Source organism: Oryctolagus cuniculus, chromosome 18 (assembly GCF_051225735.1).
Source record: "Oryctolagus cuniculus isolate XC-2025 breed Fujian yellow rabbit chromosome 18, ASM5122573v1, whole genome shotgun sequence".
Taxonomy (NCBI): Eukaryota; Metazoa; Chordata; class Mammalia; order Lagomorpha; family Leporidae; genus Oryctolagus; species Oryctolagus cuniculus.
In genome coordinates, this window is record NC_142884.1 from 41555410 (window position 1) to 41581274 (window position 25865).

At 39.9% G+C, this 25865-nt stretch overlaps 1 protein-coding gene across 1 annotated transcript in view; it reads right to left on the reverse strand.

Annotated features, from left to right (window-relative positions):
* ITFG1 (integrin alpha FG-GAP repeat containing 1) overlaps positions 1–25865 on the reverse strand; it is a 242720-nt gene that overhangs the window by 148148 nt on the left and 68707 nt on the right. Inside the window, exons 7-8 of the mRNA XM_008248375.5 lie at positions 14993–15054; positions 6032–6113 (exon numbers count right to left, since the gene is read on the reverse strand). Coding sequence (XP_008246597.2) covers positions 6032–6113; positions 14993–15054 — 144 coding nt within the window. The remainder of the gene's footprint in view (positions 1–6031; positions 6114–14992; positions 15055–25865) is intronic.

Sequence of the window (25865 nt, forward strand, 5' to 3'; positions counted from 1 at the left end):
TTTATTTATTTATTTATTTAGACAGGCAGAGTGGACAGTGAGAGAGAGAGAGACAGAGAGAAAGGTCTTCCTTTGCCGTTGGTTCACCCTCCAATGGCCACCAAGGCCGGCACACCGCACTGATCTGATGGCAGGAACCAGGTACTTATCCTGGTCTCCCATGCGGGTGCAGGGCCCAAGCACTTGGGCCATCCTCCACTGCACTCCCGGGCCACAGCAGAGGGCTGGCCTGGAAGAGGGGCAACCAGGACAGAATCTGGCGCCCCGACCAGGACTAGAACCTGGTGTGCCGGCGCCGCAAGGCAGAGGATTAGTCTATTGAGCCACGGCGCCAGCCAATTCTCTTATTTATTTTTAAACATTTGTCTTCCTTCCCAACTAGTGTAGATTTCTTAAATTAAAGGATTTTATCTTTAAAATCTCTGCTTTCCTATTTTGTATTTATCACAATATTTTAAGTCTGATAGAGGTATAGTTTCTTCATTCTATTTGTAGGAGTTAGAGATTCTTTGAAACTACATGGCCCAGCCAGCACTGTGATGCAGAAGGTTAATGCCCTAGCCTGAAGCACTGGCATTCCATATGGACGCTGTTTCAAGACCCAGCTGCTCCACTTCCGATCCAGCTCTCTGCTATGGCCTGGGAAAGCAGTAGAAGATGGCCCAAGTCCTTGGGCCTGTGCATCCGTGTGAGAGACCTGGAAGAAGCTCCTGACTTTGGCTCAGTGCAGCTCCGGCCGCTGCAGCCAACTGGGGAGTGAAGCAGCGGATGGAAGACCTCTGTCTCTCCATGTAACTCTTTCGAATAAATAAATAAGTCTTAAAAAAAAAAAAAAAAAGAAAGAAACTACATGGCCCTTTCTAAGGGAGCTGTTCATACAACTGAGAAGGTAGGATCCATTCCATATGAACTTAGAAGTTCTATGACAAAAATTCAAACAATTCATTAAAAATTTTTACTGGGTAATAAATATACACTTTGTTCACATTCTTGGTTATTTTCTATATCTTACTTTCTCATTATTAAATCAACAATTTAATTTAATCACATCACAGAAACTCTAGACAACAGGGAATAAGATAATCCATTATCCTACTTTAATACCACCATTGATATCATTTTACTATATTTCTTTCTAGTGTTAGTTTTATTTCTTGAGGGAAATTTTAGGTGGGCTGGGAGCTATTTACACATTCTTTGTATAGGCTTCTTCCATGTCACCTATATCATTTATTCAAGCATGTGATTTCTTTACCAACTGTGAATGTTAAATTTCTAAAACTGTGTTTATTTCTTGGCTGTCAATAACTTCTCTTGACTTGGTTCAAAAGAAGTGGGTGGGATGGAAAATAGAGGGCAGGATGCAATTCACAGATGTATTCAAAAGAATATTTTTCATAAGAAGTGTGCATATTGGATATATTAATATTCATAACCTTTTTCAATGCTATCTGCTTTTTCGGGCTCATTAAATTTCTTTTGATAAGACTAAAAATACATGAACTTTCAATAAAGTATTGTGAGATATGTATTAAAAGTTTCCTGATACATTAAAAATATTTTACGTTTACTGGAAAATTACCTTAAGTTATTAAATACAGTGGAGGGGGTCGGCATTGTGGTGTGATGGGTTAAATTGCCACCTGCAACACTAGCATTCCTTATGGGCACCGGTTCAAGTCCTGACTGCTCCACTTCTGATCCAGCACCCTGCTAATACACCTGGGAAAGCAGTGGAAGATGGCTCAAGTCCTTGGGCTCCTGTACACAAGTGGGAGACCCCAATAAAGCTCCTGGCTTCAGCCTGGCCCAGCCCTGGCTGTTGTGGCCATTTGGGTAGTACACCAGCAGATGGAAGATCTCTCCGTCTCTGTATCTCCCTCTATCTCTCTGTAACTCTGCCTTTCAATGTAATAAAATATATCTTTAAAAAACAATAAATAGAACAAGGGAGAAAAGGTTGTTTCTTAATTTGATTATATACTGCATTTAATATCCATATATAGGAGCTGATGCTGTGGCATTGTGGGTAAAGCTACCACTTGCAGTGCTGGTATCCCATATGGGTGCTGGTTCAAGTTCCGGTTGCCCTACTTCCGATCCAGCTCTTGGCTATGGTCTGGGAAAGCAGTAGATGGCCCAAGTCCTTGGGCTCCTGTACCCAAGTGGGAGATCCAGAAGAAACTTTTGGCTCCTGGCTTCAGATCAGTGCAGCTCTAGCTATTGTGGCCAGGTGGGGAGTGAACCAACGGATGGAAGACCTCTCTCTGTCTCTCTCTCTCTCTCTCTTGCTCTCTCTCTGCCTCCCATCTCTCTGTGGTACTCTGATTTTCAAGTAAATAAATAAACCTTTAAAAAAATACCAATGTATCTGGCACCGCGGCTCACTAGGCTAATCCTCCTCCTTGCGGCGCTGGCACACCGGGTTCTAGTCCCGGTCAGGGCGCCAGATTCTGTCCCGGTTGCCCCTCTTCCAGGCCAGCTCTCTGCTATGGCCCGGGAGTGCAGTGGAGGATGGCCCAAGTCCTTGGGCCCTGCACCCGCATGGGAGACCAGGAGAAGCACCTGGCTCCTGGGGATCAGCGCGGTGTGCTGGCCATAGCGCGCCGGCCGTGGCGGCCATTGGAGGGTGAACCAACAGCAAAAAGGAAGACTTTTCTCTCTGTTTTTTTTTCTCTCTCACTGTCCACTCTGCCTGTCAAAAAAAAAAAAAATATATATATATATATATAAATGGTATAAATGGTAAATTAAAAAAATTCAGTAAAACTATCAATTTTTTAAAAAACAAAGCATTTTATCCTATAATTGGAAGGTTTTTTTTTTTCAAAGATTCATTTGAAAGGCAGAGCCACAGAGAGAGAGTGCGAGCAAGAGACAGAGAGAAAGAGATATCTCCCATCCACTGGTTCACTTTCCAAATGGCCTCAACAGCCAGTTGTGGCTGAAGTCAAAAGTGAGGAACTCTATCCAGGTCTCCCACCTCAGTGGCAGGGGCCCAAGCACTTAGGACATTCTCCACTGCCTTACCAGGTACATTAGCAGGAAGCTAGATCAGAATTGGAGCAGCCAGGACTTGAACTGGCCCCATGATATGGGATGCCTCCATCACAGACAGTTGTGTAACCTGCTGTTCCACATCATGGGCCCCAGTTGGTTTTTATATATATATATATTTTTAAAGGGTTTATTTATTTATTTGAAAGGCAGAGTTAATTTGTATTTTTTAAAGGAGTTATTTATTTATTTGAAAGGCAGAGTTAGAGAGAAGGGGGCAATCTTTCATCTACTGGTTTACTCCCTAAATGGTTACAATGGCTAGGGTTAGGCCAGGGTGAAGCCAGGAGCCTGGGATTCCATCCAGGTCTCCCATGTGAGTGGTAGGGGCCCAAGTACTTAGGTAACCTTCTGCTGCATTCCCAGGCCCAATTAGCTGGGAGCTGGATGAGAAGCAGAGCAGATAAGACTTGAACCAGTGCCCATATGGAATGCTGGTGTCATAGGCAATGGCTTATCCGGCTGATTATCCTAGGAGGTTCTTAATCAGGTGGTAAGAAGGTCAGGGAGATTGAGGAACTTCATGAGAATTACACAACACATGCATATATTTTTTTCCCCTAAAGAGAGGCTGCCAAAAGGATCTATTATTAATCCAGAAGACCAATTCAATCAGAAAATTTTAAAAATATTTTTTGTTATATCAGTTTAGTCATTTTATTAAAAATTATAAACCAGGCATTGAAATTTACTAAAAAGTAAAGCAGTGTTCAATGTGAGAAAAATAAAATACAGTGCAACACAGAGATTCATGTTGAAATGTCTACCTTAGACCACCATGAAACTTCCTTAGCTGTAACAGGAGCCACTGCTGCTTCAGTCACCTGAGTGAAGAGCAGCTGCGACACAGAAAGCCAGGCAAGTAAAGCTTCACCTTAACATTTCTGCTACTGTTTTTTTTTTTTTTTTAATTTATTTGACAGGTAGAGTTATAGACAGTGAGAGAGACAGAGAGAAAGGTCTTCCCTCTGTTGGTTCACTCCCCAAATGGCCACTGCGGCCGGTGCTGTGCTGATCCAGAGCCAGGAGCCAGGAGCCAGGTTCTTCTTCCTGGTCTCCCATGCGGGTGCAGGGCCCAAGCACTTGGGCCATCTTCCACTGCCCTCCCGGGCCACAGCAGAGAGCTAGACTGGAAGAGGAGTAAAGGGGACTAGAACTGGCTCCCATATGGGATGCCGGCGCCACAGGCAGAGGATTAACCTAGTGAGCCACGGCGCCGGCCCCCCTACTACTGTTTTAAGCCCAACACCGTGCCTTATTTATATTGCGTTTTTCAAAACAGCCTTTTGACGTAGATATTATGTCATTTCCAATTTATAAATGAGGAAACGGTCTGTGAACACTGTGACATCTCATCTACAAAACCTTCAATGAACACAGGTTGAGGTGTTTGTCCACAGAAAGGACCAGCAGGAGGGAAATGAGCTTTGGACTTATTTATTTGTTGGTCACCTAGAATGTTCTCATTTGAAATAAAAATCCTTTTAACAATACCTCTGACAAATGGTAAAAAGAGCCATGAGTGTTTTGGGAGTTACTAACAAATATGAACAGGCAGCTGTGTAGAATCTTACGGAAATGGCCTGGCATTGTGGTGCAAACTTCCACCTGCAAGGCTGGCAACCCATATGGGTGACAGGTCCAGCCTTGGCTGCTCCACTTGTAATCCAGCTCCCAGCTGATGCACCTGGGAAAGCAGTGGAAGATGGCACAAGTGCTTGGGCCCCTGCACCCATGTGGAGACCCAGATGAAACTTCTGGCTACTGACTTCAGCTTGGCCCAGCCTCAGCCATTGCTGACACTTAGGGAGTGAATCAGTGGATGGAAGATCTCTCTCTGTAATTACCTTTTAAATAAATAAATTAAAAAAAATAATCTTATGGAAAATAGAAATACACTGTCCTTTTTGGGGGAATTCATTACAGATGTTACTGTTATTTAGAATTAAGATATAAATAATATATTTTTTAAAATTTTATTATTTGAAGGGCAGAGACAGAAAGAGAGCTATTTCCAACCTGTTGTTTCACTGCCTAGATACCTGCAATGGCCAGGTCTGGATCAGGCCAACACCAAGATGATGTAACTCAATCTGGGTCTGGCAAGTGGGTGACAGGAATCCAAGTATCTGAGCCACCATTTGTTGCCCTCAAGGGTACACATTAGCAGGAAACTTGAGTCAGGAATGGAGCTGTGATTTGAACCCAGGCACACTGATATGGGATAGGAGTATCCCAAATAGCAGCTTAACTCAGTTAGTTGTGCCAAACTTTCACCCCTCAAGAATGACTGTTGATGATCAAGTTTCGAATAGCTTTTTCAAGAGGTCAGATTAATTCTTTCAATTCTGTATGTTCCATCCTTTATAAAAGGTGAGCATCCCTAATCCAAAAACCTAGAATGTTCCAAAAGATGAAACTGAGTTGCTGATATGATGCCACAAATGGAAAATTCCATTCCTGACCTCGTGTGATAGTCAAAACATAGGTGTACTCACAATACTGTATAAAACACCCTTCAGATTATGTGTACAATGTGTACTTACATATGAAACATAAATTAAATTCTGTGTTTAGACCTACATTGTATCCCTAAGATTTATCATTATGCATAAGAAAATATTCCAAAACAAAACAAAAATGTGAAATCTGAAACATTTTTGGTTCCAAGCATTTGAGATAAAGAGATATTCAACTACCACATGAAAATTTCACAATAATCATTATTTGGCATTCTCTAGAAAGCCTCAATGGACTTCTTGTTTTGGATCTTATACCTGCAAATTGGATTAAGTTATATTTTTTAAACATACATGCCATAAATTCCTCATTTTGGTATGGAGTTGATCCCAAGCCACACATAATACTAGAATAGGTATTTTTTAAATCCCGAGTTAGTTCTGAATACACTGAAGTCATTTCCTGACAAGGTCAGGAAGAGAGGAAGAACTTGAAAGGTTAAAAACCGTCTTACCAAAGTCTGCAAAAGCTGACTGTCCAACCACGAGCATATTTTGAGGTTTTCCAAACACATTACTGAGAGAGAAGTTTCCACCCTGTGAAAGGCAGAAAACTGTGAATTATTCCATCATAACCCACTCGATACCAAGTGTAAAATAATGTATTTTAAATGAAGCAAGGAAAGAAATAATTTAAGGCTTTTGTAATAATGCACCAAAATTAATTTCTATTTTTAGTTTTACTTTTACTAAGAAACAAAAAACTACTGTGAGTTGAAAAAGAATACATGAATTTGGAGTGTCTTCCGTGCTATCAATTCTGGTATAACATCATTATCAAGTCATCATCATAATTTTCGACAAAATGAGTATCTTCTACTTCTGAGTACTATGGAAGACTTTGAAGATATAAGAATTTCCAGTCCAGTTGGAAGACAGAATATAAGTTACAAAGAATGAATATTTTAAGGTAACAGAATAAGTGGTATGAGTAGGTAGCAAAGACATTATGTTTTAAAGGTTTGAAAAAAAAAATCTATTGGGGATAATTAGAAAAAGATATTCAAATGAGAGAATTCTATTGATCTTTAAAGGATCAATTCATTATCAACTCACCCCTGAAACATAGCAAAATATCACAATAGCTGCCAAATGCTAAGTAGAAGTAGCTCAGACAAATAGGAAAAGAGAACCCATGAGACTCTTTATTATATTTATTCTGCCCAGAATGAAATGGCATACATCTGACTTCCAAAAATAGCAAGCGTTTCTTTAAATTGTTGCCTTTTCTTTGCAGGAAAAAGCAAATCACATAGTGAATTTGGAATGTTGAGATCTCAGTTTTATAGGGAGCTCTCTTATCACTAACATCTTCACTATTTGATATACTGACTCTGATTCCCATATACTTTATAATAAACTTTCAGACTAGTTTTTTCTTCATTATTCCTCTAAAGATACTGATCTGTAAATAAGTTCCTGAAGAAATCATCTCTGTAGACAAAGGCACCACTACCAAAGCCCCAAAACCAAATACATAAGGACCATGAATAAGATTTGTTTTGCAAAAGACAATTTTTCAACCCAACATTATTAAAGTATTTTTATGTACTTTTCAAGCGACTTTTTTATAGAAATCTTATCTATATAAGGGTATTAAACCTCAGAGTTCCTCTCTAGTCCTACCTGAAACCTGAAATTGCTTAAGAGATGTATCAAAGTTGTCAAATTTCTGACTCAACTGTTATATGCCTTTACACTTAAGAAAGATCGCACTATTACAGAGTGGACACAATGTTTCTTAAATGAATGGAAAGATCTCTCAAGATACAGCAGCCTCACATGAGATACAGCTGATATCAAACATACTGAGTCAAATGAATGAATTACTTTACTAAAGGTCTGTGAAATATGGTAAGGACATCTAGCAATGTTTTTAGATATACCCTCATAATTTTTCCCATCAATACACACTGTAGGGGCTGGCACTGTGGCTTACAGGGTAAAGCCGCCACCTACCATGCCAGCATCCATATGGACCCTGGTTCGAGTACTGGCTGTGCCACTTCTGACCTAGCTCCCAGCTATGGCCTGGGAATGCTGTAGAAGATGGCCCAAGTCCTTGGGCCCTTGCACCCATGTCTGAGACCTGGAAGAGCTCCAGGCTCTTGCCTTCAGATTGGTCCAGCTCTGGGCCTTTGCAGCCATTTGGGGGAGTGAACCAGCAGATGGAAGACTTTCTCTCTGCCTCTGCCTCTCTGTAACTCTGCCTTTCAAATAAATAAATAAATAAATCTTAAAAAAATAAAAAACACTGTAAACTTCCCAAGTGATAGCTTCCCATGTATAAAATGCCACATTACCAGTATCATTAGAGAAAGAGTAATACCCTCTTCCAAGTAATGAAGAGTATATAGAACACATAATACATATGACAGAGCTGAGGAAATGACAATGTTTTATTTAGATATATATTCCAACATTATTACTCCTTGTTTTTCACTCTACTTGGCAATACAAATCTATATTACTTAATTTCCTTCAGAATAGTATCATTTACATATTACTTGATAAAAATGATTTAATAAACTGCATCAATGTTATCACTGTCATTAGATTAAGTTTTAAAATGTATTTTATTTTTGCTTATTTGACAGGCAGAACAACAGAAGAGAGATGGAGGGAGAAATCTTCTAGATACTGGTGCACTTCCCAAATGCCTTTAACAGCTACCACTTGGTCAGGCTAAATCCAGGAGCCTGTAACTCTTATCCAGGTTTCCCACACAAGTGGCAGGGACTCAAGACTTGGCTATCATCTGCTGACTTCCAGGATACACATTAGCAGAAAGTTAGATCAGAAAAGCTGAATAGCTGGGAATCAGGTACCCCATTATGGGATGCAGGCACCCAAGTGGTGGGCTAATATACTATGCCACAACACCAACCCCTATATAACACATTTTGAAGTAGAACATGACTATATTTGTTTTCAGAGATGAAGCTGCTATGTAGTTATTTGACCTAGGAAGACAAACGTGATTATTATTCTTTCCCACTCTGAATATGGTGTTTAAAAGAGTACTAGACTAGGAGACAGATGAGTGGGTTCTAGTCCTGCTATCTTTGGAAGTTGTGTCACTTGGAGACAACCATACTGCTCTGGGGTTTGGTTTTTCAACTGTTGATGGTATAAAGGTACTATGTACTATGTACTTTCAGAATTCTGGAGAGGATTAAATGTAATGACAGATAAGAAAGTGCTTTGGAAAAAGTAGTAAGTGTGGTCTCTGGCACCTACTGTCAAACGTATTTTTAAGTTTTTTTTTTTTTTAACTGACTCATGGACTCCAATATGTGTCCTAGCCTTTTATTTATTTATTTATTTATTTATTTATTTATTTATTTATTTTTTTTGACAGGCAGAGTGGACAGTGAGAGAGAGAGACAGAGAGAGAAAGGTCTTCCTTTGCCGTTGGTTCACCCTCCAATGGCCGCCGCTGCAGCCGGCGCACCGCGCTGATCCGATGGCAGGAGCCAGGATCCAGGTGCTTTTCCTGGTCTCCCATGGGGTGCAGGGCCCAAGCACCTGGGCCATCCTCCACTGCACTCCCTGGCCATAGCAGAGAGCTGGCCTGGAAGAGGGGCAACCGGGACAGAATCCGGCGCCCTGACCGGGACTAGAACCCGGTGTGCCGGCGCCGCAAGGTGGAGGATTAGCCTATTGAGCCACGGCGCCGGCCTATTTATTTATTTTTTAAAGATTTGTTTTATTTGAAATGCAGAGTGACAAGAAAGGGTGAAAGTGAGAGAGAAGGAGGAATCTTCTACCTGTTTACTCCCCAAGTGCCTCCAACAGCCAGTTCTGGGCCAGGCTGAAGCCCAGAGCCAGGAATTCCATCTGGGTCTCCTACATGTGAGGCGGGAATCCAAGCACTGGGTATATCATCTGCTGCCTTCTCAGGCACATCAGCAGGAAGCTGTATTGGAAGGGTTGGAGTACGGGTTTGAACTGACACTCTGCTATGGGATGCAGGCCTACATGGTGGCTTAACTCACTGTGTCACAATACCTATCTATCTATGCCATTCTTTCCTGTGGTGCTCTTACTGCCTGTACTGCTTCCCTTAGGTTCAAGATTGGGTCAGCTCTCTAGTTGCAGCTGTCTTTATCTTTTCTTTCGCTGATTTGGTTAGTGATTTCTTGAGCAATGACTCAAGAGTAGAAACTTTAGGGACAGATCTCTTAGTTCAACTACCAGTTCCACTGTTTGTAACCTTGAGGCCTAACTTGTTTTTTCTTTAAGGATCAGTTGGCCAGCGCCGTGGCTCACTTGGCTAATCCTCCGCCTGCAGCACCGGCACACCAGGTTCTAGTCCCGGTCAGGGCGCCAGATTCTGTCCCGGTTGCTCCTCTTCCAGTCCAGCTCTCTGGTGTGGCCCGGGAGAGCAGTGGAGGATGGCCCAAGTGCTTGGGCCCTGCACCCGCATGGGAGACCAGGGGGAGGTGCCTGGCTCCTGGCTTTGGATGGGTGCAGCGTGCTGGCCATAGTGGCCATTTCAGGGGTAAACCAACGAAAAAGGAAGACCTTTCTCTCTGTCTCTTTCTCTAACTCTGCCTGTCAAAAAATAAAAAAGGATCAATTGACTTATCTCTAAAATGCATTTTACATGATTTTTGTGAGGGTTCCTAAGGTAGCTCACATAAAGTACTTGGTATAGTGCCTATCACATAGTACATACTTAGTTAGCACTGCTATTTGCAGTAGGAATAGCAGTAGTAAATGCCACTACTTCTGCTATCACCCAAGAAGCAGTGATTTCTGGTATTTTTTGCTTGAATCCCAACCACAACTGCTATGTTGTAGCAAGTATCCTTTCATGAATAAGTACTGATGTAATTTTTACATTTAATGTCAACGTTGCCATATTAACACTGTTAAGAAATCACCAGGAAGCAATATGTGACAACTGTGTGAGCTTAACTTTACTCTGGTAAAGTAGTAGTTCCACACTGGGGCAATTTCATTACTCAGGGATCATTTGGCCTTGTCTGCAGACATTTCTGATTGTCACAGTTGTGGGCAGTTACTATTAACTACTTAGTAGATGCCTACTTTATGTAGGAAAGCTCTCCTACATAAAGAATTATCTGGTCAAAATGGTGATATTACCAAGGTTAAAAATTCTGAGTAAAGGGTGTCCAAGGGTGTCTAGTTTTGGCATTCTTGATAACTCTTCATTCACGACACTTACTTACTCTCTTCCTTTAGTGCTAGGCATGCATTTTGAACTACTTCCTTGACATGCCTCTATTCTAAAATATTTTTTCCTGCCTCCAAATAAGATACATCTTCTGTTTCTTCTATTTCTGCTCCAGGTCACCAGTAGAAAACACAAGTTACTGTTGCATTAATGGTGATCCTCACTTTACTCCTTTAGTCATTCACCTCTTTTCCCAGTTACTGTAAATTCTAGCAGGTTATCTCTATACCCCCAGATTTTTTACATCAACCTATCTGATATGCAGAAGCCAGATTAACTGTTGAGTCATGAAAACTCTAATCAGATTTAATGTCTTCTCAATGAATTTTTAAATAATCAAAATAGCTTATAAGTTAAGGCTTTTGCTGATCTTGTCTAAACCAATTTTTCTAATTTTATCTTTTAACATTTCTTTCATGTTCTGGCTCAAATCAGCCACTCTGTTTTCTTTCCATCCTCTTCCCTTCTCATTTATAATCACTAAAATCCTGCAAGTCTGGACTAGCTACTTCAAATGCCATGTCTTTCTTGAAGTCTTCACAATAATTCTGGTCATATCAGATGGAAGCAACTGCTCTGTCATTCTCCTCCTGTAGCGTGAGATTTATACTTCTCATCATACCAGCCAGAGCCACTTCTACTTACATCTCAGCCCTCTTCCTGGCCCATAAGCTCTGTATCTCCCAGAGCACTACATAAGACCCTGTATAACATCTGATCTTCTGCAAAGACTTGTTTTAGCTTTTGTACTTTTAATAGCTAATATGGCTTTATAGCTTTTGTATTATTTTTGATCAATTAATGTCTCACTGAATATAATCATTCATTTGATAAAAACCGTGCTTTATCTCAATTAACGTTTAACTCACATTCTCCTTGATTTGTACTAATGACTTACTTATTGTTAACATACAACATTTTCTCTAATTAAATTTTTATTAGGCTCTTCTGAAACCTTTGCTTGACTACAACCAACTTTGAGATAATTATTTCTTTCCTTGTAGAATTCAGTTTTAGCAAGAATCCTGTAATGCTGGCAAGAATTTTTCACTCTCAATGTCTACCCAAATTCCTTATCCCACAGAATATCCCAGTTAATATCCACTAATTCTGGCCTGAGTTCAGCAAGCATTTTGTTAGGTCAGTTTAGCACAGAATTACCCTTTTATTAGTAATTTCCCATGCACTGACACCAACCCTGTTCCTTGAGTATCAAGATTTTCCTACTTAGGAGTCCAGGTCTAACTATCTACCCTATTGTAAAACCTCATTACAGAGTTCCCTTGAGTAAAATCTGCCTTATCATCTTTAACAAGTGTCTTAGTAATTTTTTCCTTAATGGTTACTCACTGGATCCAGCTGCTTTATAAAGTAAGAGTACCCTTAGTCCTCATTGTCCATCAAATAATTTTCTCTAAAGACAACAGTTTTACTGGGAAGACAGATTCCTATTAAAATCTAGGAAAAAAGAAAGAAAATAGATTTTTCTTTATTCCTATTGAGTTGCTTCACTGTACTGATTGTCTTTACATCAGACTAGGCTGAGAGAACAACTTATACTTAAAAAATGCTTGAGTTACGTGTTTGAAACACTGGTTAAGATGCTGCTTAGGAAACCTATATCCCTCATCTAAGTCCCTGGATTTGACCCTGCTTTACTTGCAATTTCAGCTTCCAGCTAATGCTCACCTTGCAAAGCAGTATGTGATAGCTCAAGTGTCTGCATCCCTGATACCCACATAGGAGTCTGGGATTGATGTCTGGGGTCTCAGCTTTGGCCTGACCCAGACCCCACTGTTTTCGGCATTTGGGGAGTGAACCAGCAGATGGACAACCTCTATCTCTGTCTTCCAAAATATAATACAATAAAATTTACAGAGTGTTTTGTAACTTTGGATGCACATTCTACTTATTTGTAGTAAGTACCCTTCCCCACAGTCAAGTAGGTTAATCAACACATCTTTCATTTTCTTCTTCTTTTTTTTTTAAAGATTTATTATTTATTTGAAAGGCAGAGTTACAAAGGCAGAGAGAGAGAGAGGTTTTCCACTCATGGTTCACTCCCCAGTTGGCCACAATGGCTGCAGCTGGTCCAATTCAAAGCCAGGAGCCTAGAGCTTCTTCCAGGTCTCTCACATGGGAGGGTCCCATGGATTTGGGCAATCTTCTGCTTTCCCAGGTCACAGAAGAGAGCTGGACCGGAACTGGAGCAGCCAGGACTTGAAGCGGGGTCCATATGGACCGGCATGGCAGGCAGCAGCATTACCTGCTATGCCACAGCACTGGCCCCTGCATATCTCATTTTCTAACTCGAGATACAATCAAGGTAAGAATGGCCATCTTTAATCAAGCATCATAAAGCTATAATAATCATGTTTCTATCATTAGAAAAAAATAATTATTTTTAAAATAGTACATTAAAAAAGATGTCTTGATTTAGATGTCTTAGTTTTCTTCATCTCAAAGAAAAAAGGATCAAATTGATTAGCTCAGAAATAGTTATAAGCTCTGATCTTGCCTAAGAAAAAGCCTGTCCTCATCTTAATTTTCTTCCTTGAAGAAACTGAGTCATGCCCCAATCCATGCTGTAAGACAATGGCTGACAAAGAGTTTTCTTCCACAAGTTTATGCTTCACATTTTTCATATCTGCTTACTTTTCTTCAGCATTTAGTAACATCTATGAAACACTACAGGTGTAAGTTGGATTGAAGAAAAGACAATCTGGAGTAAACAGATGGGGAATCAAGAGATTTAAAGCTGAAGTTTGGTAACTGTCTACATTGTGCCAGGCATGTTACATATATTGTTTCATTTACTCTTTACAAATATTCTATGAAGCAGAGATCTTTTATTTATTTATTTATTTATTTTTGGATTTACTTATTTATTTGAAAGTCAGAATTACAGAGAAAGGGAGAGACAAAGGGAGATCTTCTATCTGCTGGTTCACTTTCAAGGGTCTGCTATGGCCAGGGCTGGGCCAGGGCTGGGCCAGGGCTGGGCCAGGGCTGGGCCAGGCCAATGCCAGGAGGTAGGAGCTTCATCTGGGTCTCCCACCTGTCTTAAGGGGCCCAAGCACCTGGGCTATCTTCTGTTGCTTTCCCAGGCACATTAGCAGGGAGCTGGATTGAAGTGGAGCAGCTGGGACACAAACTGGAGCCCATATGGGATTCTGGCGCTGCAGATGGTGGCTTAACCCACTGTACCACTGGTTCTCCCCTCCCCCTCATTTTTATTTATTTGAAAGGCAGAATTAGAGAGAGAGAGAGAGAGGGAGAGACAGAGAGATTTTTCATGCACTGGTTCACTCCTTAAATGGCCTCAGGAGCCAGGAGCTTCATCCGGGTCTCCCAAGTGATTGCAGGTACCCAGGGACTTAGGCCATCTTCTCTACTTTCCCAAGCATATTAGCAGGGATCTGTATAGGAAGCGGAATAGCCAGGATGGGAATCGGTGCCCATATGGTGGCAGGTTGTGGCTTCACCTATAATGCCAAAATGCCAGGCCCTGAAGCAGAAATCTTAAACATTTTCACATGAGGAAGCTTTCCAAATGAGGAACATGACAGCAGTTGCCATTTGACATGTCTCAAATCCTGTCCTTTACTGAGCAACCTAAAATTCAACTTCAAAATTTAATCTTTCTTATAATCTATATCACAGTATAAATAAAATAAAATAAAATAAAATAAAATAAAATAAAATCATGACATCAGTTTGGGAATCTTGTACTCCTAAATCACAAGGAAAAAACCTATTGGGGAAGACTTGTTCTAAATCCTAGTCAACTTGGCAGTAACTTTAGTGTCTGTTGTTTTTATTTCTAAAAGTATGCCTTAAGGCAGAGGAAAAATGAAGCCTTTTATAAAGGGTTTTCTTCATAAACCATCATGCTGACAAATTAAATGACAGTAACCTCTCCCAACAGCTGACAGACTAGCAGGGGTCCTGTTAACATGTGCATTAGGGCAGACTGATTGGTTTAATTGGCAGTCATGCCTAAAAACCTGCAGAGGAGTTGATGCTGAATGAATCATTTCCTTCAGCAATATTCAGCAGTTTGAATGCAGCAATGCAGCCAAAGGTTCTTAAAGTTGCTCTGTTTATTGTTGAAACCAACCAACCAAGTGATTACTTTGACTTTATTTTCTAAAATTGTGTGCTTTTATGGAAAGCCATCATTTAAAAATGCTTCAACGGAAAGATTTCTTACCAAATTTTCCCATATCTCAAACTGGAAGTTATTAGAGCCAGACAATGTTGTGAGGAATAAATCTAGAAGGAACATAACAGAAATGTTAAGTTTTATAGGCATACTGATGTGTACATTTAAAAACAGGAAGAAATGTAATACATTAAAAATTACTACTACAATTCTATTTAAATAAATTTTAAATTATAGTGACAACTTTGATCCCATTAAAAAAAAAAAAGAAAGCAGATGATCCTGGGTTAGTGCAATAAGGAAAATGTGTTTAAAGCATGCCTTTGGTGTTTATCCTTCAAAAGCATTCTTTATTTTCAAGAACAATTATGCAGAGCACTTTGAAGCCCAAGATATAATCTTGTCCATGACAAGGTGAAAGGTGGTGTTCTTATCGTAAGCACTGTATATCATAGTGAGGTTTCAGCATCATTTTAAATCATGGATTTCAGCACCCAAAATCTTTAGCACTCATGTCATATGAGAAACAAACTGTTTCAAATTTTGAATAAAGAAAGTTTGTTTTATTGGAAAATACATCAATTTTAATAAACTCTATTTGAAAAACAATAGGCTGAAAGTCAAATCAAACTTCCTATAATACAAAAGTCAGTTGAACTGTAGTGTCATTATTACATTGCTTGCATAAAGGCAGTTTTATTCAGTGAATACTAAAGATTTTGAAATGATGAGGTAACTCTCATAGGAACCAAATGACATCTTTTATGCTTTACAATGTGGAAATTATTCAGAGTGACATGAAGACCATGACTATCTTAAAGGAAATATTTTTCCTTCATATTAAATATGCTTTGAAAACTATCATTCACATTTTAGCGTGCTTTCTGTAAGGGTTTTACATGAATTTAATAATGCTGATTTATACAATAATTATAATTTCAAGACTTCCACAAAATCCCCAGAAAGATAAGTGATTTGTTTATTATTCTATAATGAGTTGAACTCCTCATTTCAGGTGGAACCATTATGTCCAAGTATTTGTATTTGTTTCCATAACACCAAACATGCTTTGCCTATGGATTCAGAAGTATAGCCTTTTATGAAATTAATCAATTTCTTTTATGCCACACATGTAGTCCCAATTAAGTTTACTACCATATTCCTCTAGGAAAATCTCAAACAACATCTGAGGTTCGCGTGATGATATTCCAATTCTGTGTCATTCTCCCTTGTATTCTCTACATTGCCCTCAGTATGATTAAAAAACAGTGCACATTTAATCTCATTCTTTTTCTTCTAGAATGTAGGGCAAATCCCTTACATATCAACTGAAGGCTGCCTTACCTATGTTTTCAGGGATATTTCTTGCTATTCTCTCACAAGAAGGTTGTATTACAGAAAGACCAATGCTACTGACAGACTTTATAATATTCTTTCACATCTATTCTGTACATGCCATTCCTTCTCTCTGTACTGCCCTTCTACATCATAGCCATATGATGAGTCATTTCTTTAAATCTGGCTCACTAGACCCCAGTGGAAAAAAGAAGCCATCAAAGAAGGAGGTACTTTTCTCTGAAGGGAGGAGAGAACTTCCACTTTGCTTATGGCCCTGTCTAAACACTGACAGAGCTTGTGGACTCAAAGGCTTCCACAGCCTTGGCAGCTTCTGTCATGAGCCTCGGGTGATCACTGACATCAAAAATAAGAGTGTTAATTGTTAAGTCAACAACAGGAGTCACTGTGCACATACTTCCCATGTAGGACCTCTGTCCTTAATGAGTTGTACTATGAGAATTAACGGTAAAACTTGTTCTCAAACAGTACTTTATACTTTGTGTGTGTGTAAATTGTTGAAATCTTTACTTAGTATAGAGTTGGTCTTCTGTATATAAAGTTAACTAAAAATGAATCTTAAGAATGGGATGAGAGAGGGAGTAGGAGGTGGGGTGGAGTAGAGATGGGAGGGTGGGTATTGTGGGGGAGAACCTGTATATTCTTAAAGCTGTACCCATGAAATTTGTATTCATTAAATAAAAGCTTTCTTAAAAAAAAAAAAAAAAAACTGGCTCACATGGCTCCTTCCTTCCCGAACAGTTGGCACTACATAGGCATACTTCTTTCTCCCTTATTATTCCTCTATGATACCTCTATCATGATGATTATTAAAATATACCATGAAGTTCTGGTTTCACATTTTTCTTTCTGGAGCTTCTTGGGAGGAGGAGTCATGCCTAATTGATTTTTGGTTCCTATGTACTTGGCAATAGTATGTGTTCAGATGATTGTTGAATAACTAAGGGACACCTGCTGTATGTATTTTGTGATTCCTGAAATTTTGCTTGGACTGTCTAAAAATAGTTAGTTACTCTACTTCATCTTTAAATGGAATGTCTTGGGAAAAGAAAGGTCTTGTGTTAAGGCATTTTATTAAACATAAGTATGAATGATTACAGTGACTACTATAGTTAAGTGTTCAAAAGCTGTTATATTTGGAAGAAGTAAAAGGGGCAATCATGCTGGCACCTAACACAGGTGAATTTGTTCACATTCAAGAAACAAGCTCTTGAAACTCTTAACCAATCTGAGAATAAATGAGGAGGCATCTTGCCAATAGGAGACCAAAGGCTCAGTGCCCTGATAAGGCAGTAGTTTCATGGGATTGGAAGAAATATTCTGTTCCTATGTATGAGCTAAGCAGGGATGCTTAGGGCAAGTGACAGATGACTACTAACAACTGTCACTGATGTTGTATTAGTCTGAATATATATTTGCATTTAAGGTGATAACTTACGGGCTTCCTGTTGCTTCATGAATATCTATAAATTTTAAGAACTGCAACACACCATGCTGACTCTATTTCCATAGTTTCACTAGCTATTTATTTAAAACTCTGAAAAGTGGCACAAGCTAGATGACAGACTTGAAGTATGACATACAAAATCTTTTTTAAAAATCTTATTTCAAAGAAATCACAGATCATTAAAATTATAGTAGTATAACATTCTCATACATAGGTGAAATGGTCATTTTCCCATTCATTTATTATTTACACTCATTGTCTATATTCCCACTAAACTAGGGTCTTTTTGTTTTTTAGTTGTTAAACTTCTTATTAGGCAAAGTATTAAGCCTTTTTACTATAATGTAGATTTAAATATGTTGTATCAAAGAATTAAAAGAAAAAGAAAGGGAGAAGAGGGTAAGAGGGAGGGGGGAAGGATGGAGGAAAAGGGGGAGCAAATTTCATTATGTTCTTTTTTTCTTTTTTGACAGGCAGAGTGGACAGTGAGAGAGACAGAGAGAAAGGTCTTCCTTTGCCGTTGGTTCACCCTCCAATGGCCGCTGCGGCCGGCGCACCACGCTGATCCGATGGCAGGAGCCAGGTACTTCTCCTGGTCTCCCATGCGGGTGCAGGGCCCAAGGACTTGGACCATCCTCCACTGCACTCCCTGGCCACAGCAGAGAGCTGGCCTGGAAGAGGGGCAACTGGGACAGAATCTGGCGCCCCGACCGGGACTAGAACTGGGTATGCCGGTGCCTCAAGGCGGAGGATTAACCTAGTGAGCCGTGGCGCCGGCCTCATTATGTTCTTATTATTCTATCTACAAAGCACACTGAGTCTGTTAACAACTAATTAAAAATTGGGGCCAACGCCGAGGCGCAGTAGCTTAATCCTTTGCCTGCCATGCCGGGCATCCCATATGGGCGCTGGTTCTGGTCCCAGCTGCTCCTCTTCCAGTCTGGTTCTCTGCTGTGGCCTGGGAAAGCAGTGAAAGATGGCCCACGTGCTTGGGCCCCTGCACCCACATGGGAGACCGGGAAGAAGCACCTGGCTCCCGCCTTTGGATCGGCGCAGCTCTGGCTGTTGCCACCATTTAGGGAGTGAACCAACGGAAGGAAGACTTCTCTCTCTGACTCGCCCTCTCACTGTACGTAATTCTCTCAAATAAATAAATAGAATCTTTTAACAAAACTAATTAAAAATTAAAATAAAAAATTTATAAATGGGTTATAAAAATTAGTGGAGCCTTCTCCTTGATTACGAAAGTAATATGTGCTTGTTCTATGAATTTTAAAAACTATGGCAATGTTTAAAGAATATAAAAATTACTCATAATTTCACCCCCAGAGATAAGTACCATTAACATGTATATATATTTCCAATCCTAGACAGGGGTGCAGGGTAAAGGGTACAGGAGTAGAGTGGGTAGGCCACACTATATGTGGCTGAGCTCAGTCCAAGTGTAGCATTTTTGTGGTGAGTAGCTCTGTTTCTTTGATTTCTCTCATGGAACAGCCTTGCCATGTCATACCCAGGAGGGTCTGTGAGAAGGGATTTAATTCTTCATGTTTATCACCACTCATACCCATCTCGAGTACTTTAGCTGCTCTTCATTACTGGGAGAAAATAAATTTGTTAAGCTACTAAAAAATAAAAATCCTATTTCATTATTCAATTATGCAAAGAACAAAATGAAAGATTCATTATCAGGAGAAATAAAAACTGAGAAAATTAATTACTAACAATTCAATGTAAAGAATTATGCCTCAGAGTTTGAATGAAACAATTACTAGAAAAAAATTTAAGTCAACAAAGCAATAAAATCTCACCCTTCTACATGGTTCAGTGTAATTCATGTAATTAAAGGGGAAGTACTCAAGAAAACCTAATGAATGCTGTGACATTGTACCAAGGTCCCATCTTAGAAATGAAGAACTTATTCTCTCAGCTGATGGAGAGTCAATCTTCTTTGTAAAAGCTTCTGGGCAAGCCTGAAGGAGAAATCTTAGTGCCGAGGGATAAAGAATGGGCCTGCTCACTACAACTCAGCACAACACTGCAGGACTATTTTCACTTTTGGAGATCCTCAGGGGGTCTGCTGATACTTTTACTGATACAGAATTTCCACCCCACTCTTCTTGCTTTCCTTCCTTAGACTGGCATTGACTATTAAATGTACTCTTCAAAATAAAACTTAATACACATGAATCTCACTCTCAGAGTCTGCTTTCCAGGGTACCCAAACAACAACATTTGGTACCAAAAGTGATCTGAGAAAGCACACACTAAGATGAGACTTTGAAGTGGCTCACTTGGGCTAGCAATAAGGATGCTCTCATGGTGGTAGGGGTGGGGCAGTGAGACCAGATAGCCCCATAGATAGCACTATCTTTAACAATGCTGTCTTGGCATAGCATTCTGGTAGAAGAGAATGTACTATTATATGTAATAATTTAAGATTTCTGAGAAATAGGAGGTAAACTAAATACAAGGACAGTGGAATTAAATGGCTATTTTTAGGCTTAAATGATGAAACAGAGGAAAGTCACAAAGGCTGTGCATGCTACATCAGAAATCAGTATGTAAGGCAAAGGGGCTCTTGGATTATAATAGATTCTCATCTCCTGATGCTGGTAGGGAAAGAAGACCATGGATAGTAAGAGTAGAAAAACTTCCAAGAATGCTAAATTCTCAATCTACACGTATCAGCTACATTCAGGTTAGGGTCTTAGGTAGAAAAGATTGCTACTTGACACATGGATTGAATAAATCTGATAAACTGAATTCTCAGAATCACTTAAATCTTCAGAGTCTGGTGAAGTAGCCCACCATTCACACAACAAGGCTAGCATTCTCTTATAGTGAAGGTAATGAAGTTTCTGCCCTCACAAGGAACATGCTCCTCCATTTCTACAGTCTGTCCTACCTTCTCTCCTGATTTCCAGGCCAAAAAGTAGGGTTAAATTACCCAGTAACCTGATAAGGAATGTGATGGATATGTAAGAGAAAAAGAGACTATTTCTTGAACTAAATCCAGGACCTAGGGAACATGTATTGGGCAGGAGTCAGGGGAGTATGCATGAGACTATATTGTGTGAGTGCTTGGTCAAGGTCAGTGTGAAAAGTTGGAAAGATGGGGTGTGGCATAAGGAGAATGGGCTGGGAGGATGAGGCAGAATAGAGTTGGTGAAATGGTGATTATGTTGGACAGATTCCACCTTGGAAGTGATAGGAATTCATTTTACAGTAATGAACCCAAGTATTCTGGATATGGATGAACCTTTCTTATCTTGGAGACTAAATTAAAAAAGTGAATAGAAGAGTGAGCACTTGCAGCAGTGGCTGAGGTGCTGTTTGGAATGTCCACATCCCCTTTCAGAGTGTCTGGGTTCAAGTTCTTGCTCTGTTCCTGATTACATCTTTCTGCTAACACACACCCTGGAAGTAGCAGTTGATGGCTCAAATACATGGGTTTCCTGCTCCCACATGGAAGATCTAGACTGAGTTCTTGGCTCCCAGATTCAATCTGACCCAGGCCTGCTAATAGTGGACATTTGTGGAGTGAACCAGAGGATAGATGGAAGATCTCTCTGTCTTTTAAATAAATAAATAATACAAAATTTAAAAAATGCAGTAGAAACATGATTACTGACATCACTAGCACTGACTTGAAGAAATAGCCCGTAACAAATGATTCTATCATTACTTATGGAAAATTCAGGATGTAAGCGCTAAGCTATGTTTCTTCATTACATTTTTTAAGAAATAAAATAGTGGCCGGCACCGCGGCTCAACAGGCTAATCCTCCGCCTTGCGGCGCTGGCACACTGGGTTCTAGTCCTGGTCGGGGCACCGGATTCTGTCCTGGGTGCCCCTCTTCCAGGCCAGCTCTCTGCTGTGGCCCGGGAGTGCAGTGGAGGATGGCCCAAGTCCTTGGGCCCTGCACCCCATGGGAGACCAGGATAAGCACCTGGCTCCTGCCTTTGGATCAGCGCGGTGAGCCGGCCGCAGCGCGCCGGCCACGGCAGCCATTGGAGGGTGAACCAACGGCAAAGGAAGACCTTTCTCTCTGTCTCTCTCACTGTCCACTCTGCCTGTCAAAAAAATAAAAAAAAAAAAAAAAAAAAAAAGAAATAAAATAGTAAAAACATCCAATGTATATACATTGTCCCCTAGAAGCTACATAGTCAAGTAAGGGTATATAAAAACTTTAGATGGCTTTTTGCTTCAATTATCTCTATTCATTGCTTGAAAGAACTAAGCTACTGCATTTTAATGTTTATGAAGTACAGCATAGCCTTCCCTTCAAATGAAGAGCCCTCTGTTTAAAGCTGGCATCAAAAGTGCTATGCTTTGGATGTGGTTTGAATGTGTCCCTCAAAGGTTCAAGTGTCAGAAGCCTGGTCTCCAACGTGGCAGTGCTGAGGTGGCAGAACCTTTAAGAGGTGGGACTTAGGGGGTCATGGGACACTACCCTCAGATGGGTTTACTACTGGTATTGTGGAGTGGGTTGGTTTCTGTGAGAATAAGCTGTTATAAAAAAAAAAAAAAAAAAGAACAGCAAGCCCTGTCCAACTCTGGTCTCTTGCTTCTTGTCTTGTAGCATCTCTCCCTCTTGAACTTCTGTCACTGTGATGCCATTGCATAACATCCTTACCAGAACTAAGCAGATGCAAATGCTATGCTCTTGAATCTCCAGTACTGTGAATTAAACATCTTTTCCTTATGAAATACTCAGCTTCAGGTATTTTATTACAGCAACTGAAAATGGACTAAGATAAAAAGTTTTAGAAATTCTAGAAATTTAAATCACAAGTTTGACTACGTGAATTAGGAAAGTCATAATAAAGCTTAATGATTAATAATGAGCACAAAATATCCTTCCAATACACTATGGTATGAAGGAATAGACTTAAAATTGTGATTCCTGGCACCGTCTATATCCTTTCTATGTAAAGTCTGCATATTTTAAGAAAAACATTCCAAAAGGAATTTTAAGAAAGTATTCACAATTTAATTTCCAAAGAAATAATATAATGGTTCACTTGGTAAAACACATTGTTGATAAAACATTTGTAGTAATTTCTGGAAGTTTCAGGCATTTCCGCCAAAAACAGTTCAAAGCAATATCATAACATATACTGTTTATATCTGTCCCATAGTAGCTCCAGTTTTCTTAGGCCCAGTTATATTATTAGAAGAGTAGCTTAAGAGAGTAGAATAAAGGTAACTTTAAAGCCCCACTTGTTCATAAAAAGAACATTGAAGGCCATATGACTGCTGAGACAAACCAGTGAATGCCAGCAACTCTCATTCTTTGCAGCAGCAGTTTAAATGTATTCTGTAACTTAAGGTATGAACTCTATCTTAAGAGGGCCCCACACAAACAAAATGATCAATCAGTAAAAAGGCACAGGACATGCAAAATGACTAAGATTCTCAAATGGGAGACATAGTAGGAATAGTGGCCTTAGATGAACCAAAAGAGCCCAACACTGACCAAAAAGGACAGTAATTAACTAGCTCTAGGCAATTGTCATAGTTTTGGGGATATAAATATTTAACACAAAAATTTATACTCTTGAAATAGTGAAACAATTCGAAACAGTTAAACATAATATGGACAAAAAATTAAAAGCATGCATGCAGAATGATTTTGGGCCAGAAACACCAATTTTCAACCTCTAGAGATTAATGGTGTAGTTATAAATTTGTTTGCAGAGATCCAACCCTACATGCTGTATTTCACAGTATTAATTAACTCTGCCAGGGGCTGGTGTTGTGGTGTAGTGTGAAAAGCCAATGCCTGCAGTGCTGGCACCCATATGGGTGCCAGTTCAAGTACTGGCTGCTCTACTTCAGATCCAGCTTCCTGCTAATGTGCCTGGCTGGGAAAGCAGTGGCAGATGGCCCAAGGACTTAGTCCCTGCACCTACTTGGAAGACCCAGAAGATGCTCCTGGCTCCTGGTTTCAGATTGGCCCAGCTCCAGCTGTTGCATCCACTTAGGAAGTAAACCAGCAGATGGGGGATCTCACTTATTCTGACTCTCACTCTTTCAAATAAATAAATAAAATCTTTTTAATAGTTCTTCCAGATAATATTCTTAACAGAAGCACTAATTCAGCAGGATAATATGAAGAACCTGTTTGAGTGTGTCCTCACTCTCAAGACACCCTTCTTAGGAAGATGTCAAAACCTGGAGGAATAATTTCAAAATTTTTACTTTTTTTAAGTTCATAATCTACTTAGATTTCTCCTCCCTTTCTTTTCTAAAGTTGAGCCCCAGAATGAAGATTCACCACACTTAGAAGACAGCTCTGACTATCTGTAACTTAAGAGTGTACCCAAAACAGAAAGACTCAGATGCTATACTCTGGAACACAGGCCCACATTATTACTGAAAGCCTAATGCTAGGTAAACAATAGGCAAATTCTCACCCTATAATAACTTCATCAGTCAAGTCATGATCAGAAATATGTTAAAAAAAAAAAGGTTGGATTTACCTCAGTTTGTATATGAACATGAAAATCTTAGAACAAAATAATAACCTCCCATCCAGGCTGCTGGCAGCAAATAATGACAAAACCTATTAACTGCATTGAAATAAAATGTCTAAAGGGGTTATGAAAAGGGGTTATGATTTACATTTGTTAAGGGTTGCTAGTAAATGAGTACTGGATAAATTCTAATGACTACATTCTTTAAAATGTGCTTTTAATTTTTCAAAGACTTTTTTAAAAATTATTTTGCTATTACCACTTCTTATTTATAAATTTATTTATTTATTTGGAAGTCAGAGTGACAGGGAGAGAGGGATTTTCCATCCAATGGTTCACTCCCCAAATGGCTGCAATGGCTGGGGCTGTGCCAGGACGAAGCCAGGAACTTCTTCTGGGTCTCCTATGTGGGTGCAGGGCCCTAAGCACTTGGACCACCTTCTGCTGCTTTCCTAGGCACATTAGCAGGGAGCTGGGTCACAAGTGGAGTAGTCAGGGCATGAACAGGTGCCCATATGGAGACAGGTGTTGCAGGTGGCAGCTTTACCTGCTATGCAACAATGGCGAGTCCCCTAATTACTACATTTTTTTTTTTTTTTTTTGACAGGCAGAGTGGACAGTGAGAGAGAGAGACAGAGAGAAAGGTCTTCCTTTTGCCGTTGGTTCACCCTCTAATGGCTGCTGCGGCCGGCGCGCTGCGCTGATCCGATGGCAGGAGCCAGGTACTTATCCTGGTCTCCCATGGGGTGCAGGGCCCAAGCACTTGGACCATCCTCCACTGCACTCCCGGGCCACAGCAGAGAGCTGGCCTGGAAGAGGGGCAACCGGGACAGAATCCGGTGCCCCAACCGGGACTAGAACCTGGTGTGCCGGCGCCGCAAGGTGGAGGATTAGCCTAGTGAGCCGCGGCGCCGGCCTAATTACTACATTTTTATCATAGGAGTTATCATAAACTTGGGTGTTGAATTGTTCAAAGAAATGTAATCAAAGTAGTTGTGATAAGTTAATGATCTTCAAAGACTCAACAATATTTTGAAGTGTACTATTTTATGTAACATACTCTCAATTGAAGTCACATTGTTTCTTTAACCTCTGTGAGGCTAAGAACTTAAGGAATTTGGGGGAGATTCTACAGTTTCAGTATTTTTATCATGGAATGTTTTGATGGGTTAATAGACATTAATTCAAAACTCAAGTAAGAAAAGACCCTCTACCTGCTAGAAGAGACTTTTCTAGAAAGCAAAGAAATCAATAAAGATAATATTTAATGATGGAAAGAACTGGACTATAGGAACTTAGCATCACTATGATTTCTGATTTTCCCATCAATTCTCATTTATGTAAATTTACTTGCAGTTGTTTTTAAATACAAATGTTACAACTGAGTGCTGATTATTTTTTTTAGGGCAATGATGTCAGCCTGCATCCACTTGGTTTATGCACTAGCACCTCCTACTTCCATTAGCCCCTTTCATTCCCATATCCTCATCCTTACCATGTCCACCTGTGTCTCATTTACAAATTTATAGACATTATACTTGCTAATTGCTCAACAGCTGCCTACAAAAACTACACTATATGAAAAAGCTTTTATTTTGGCAGCTGGAAGATGGTATGCTAGATTTTTCCCAATGAA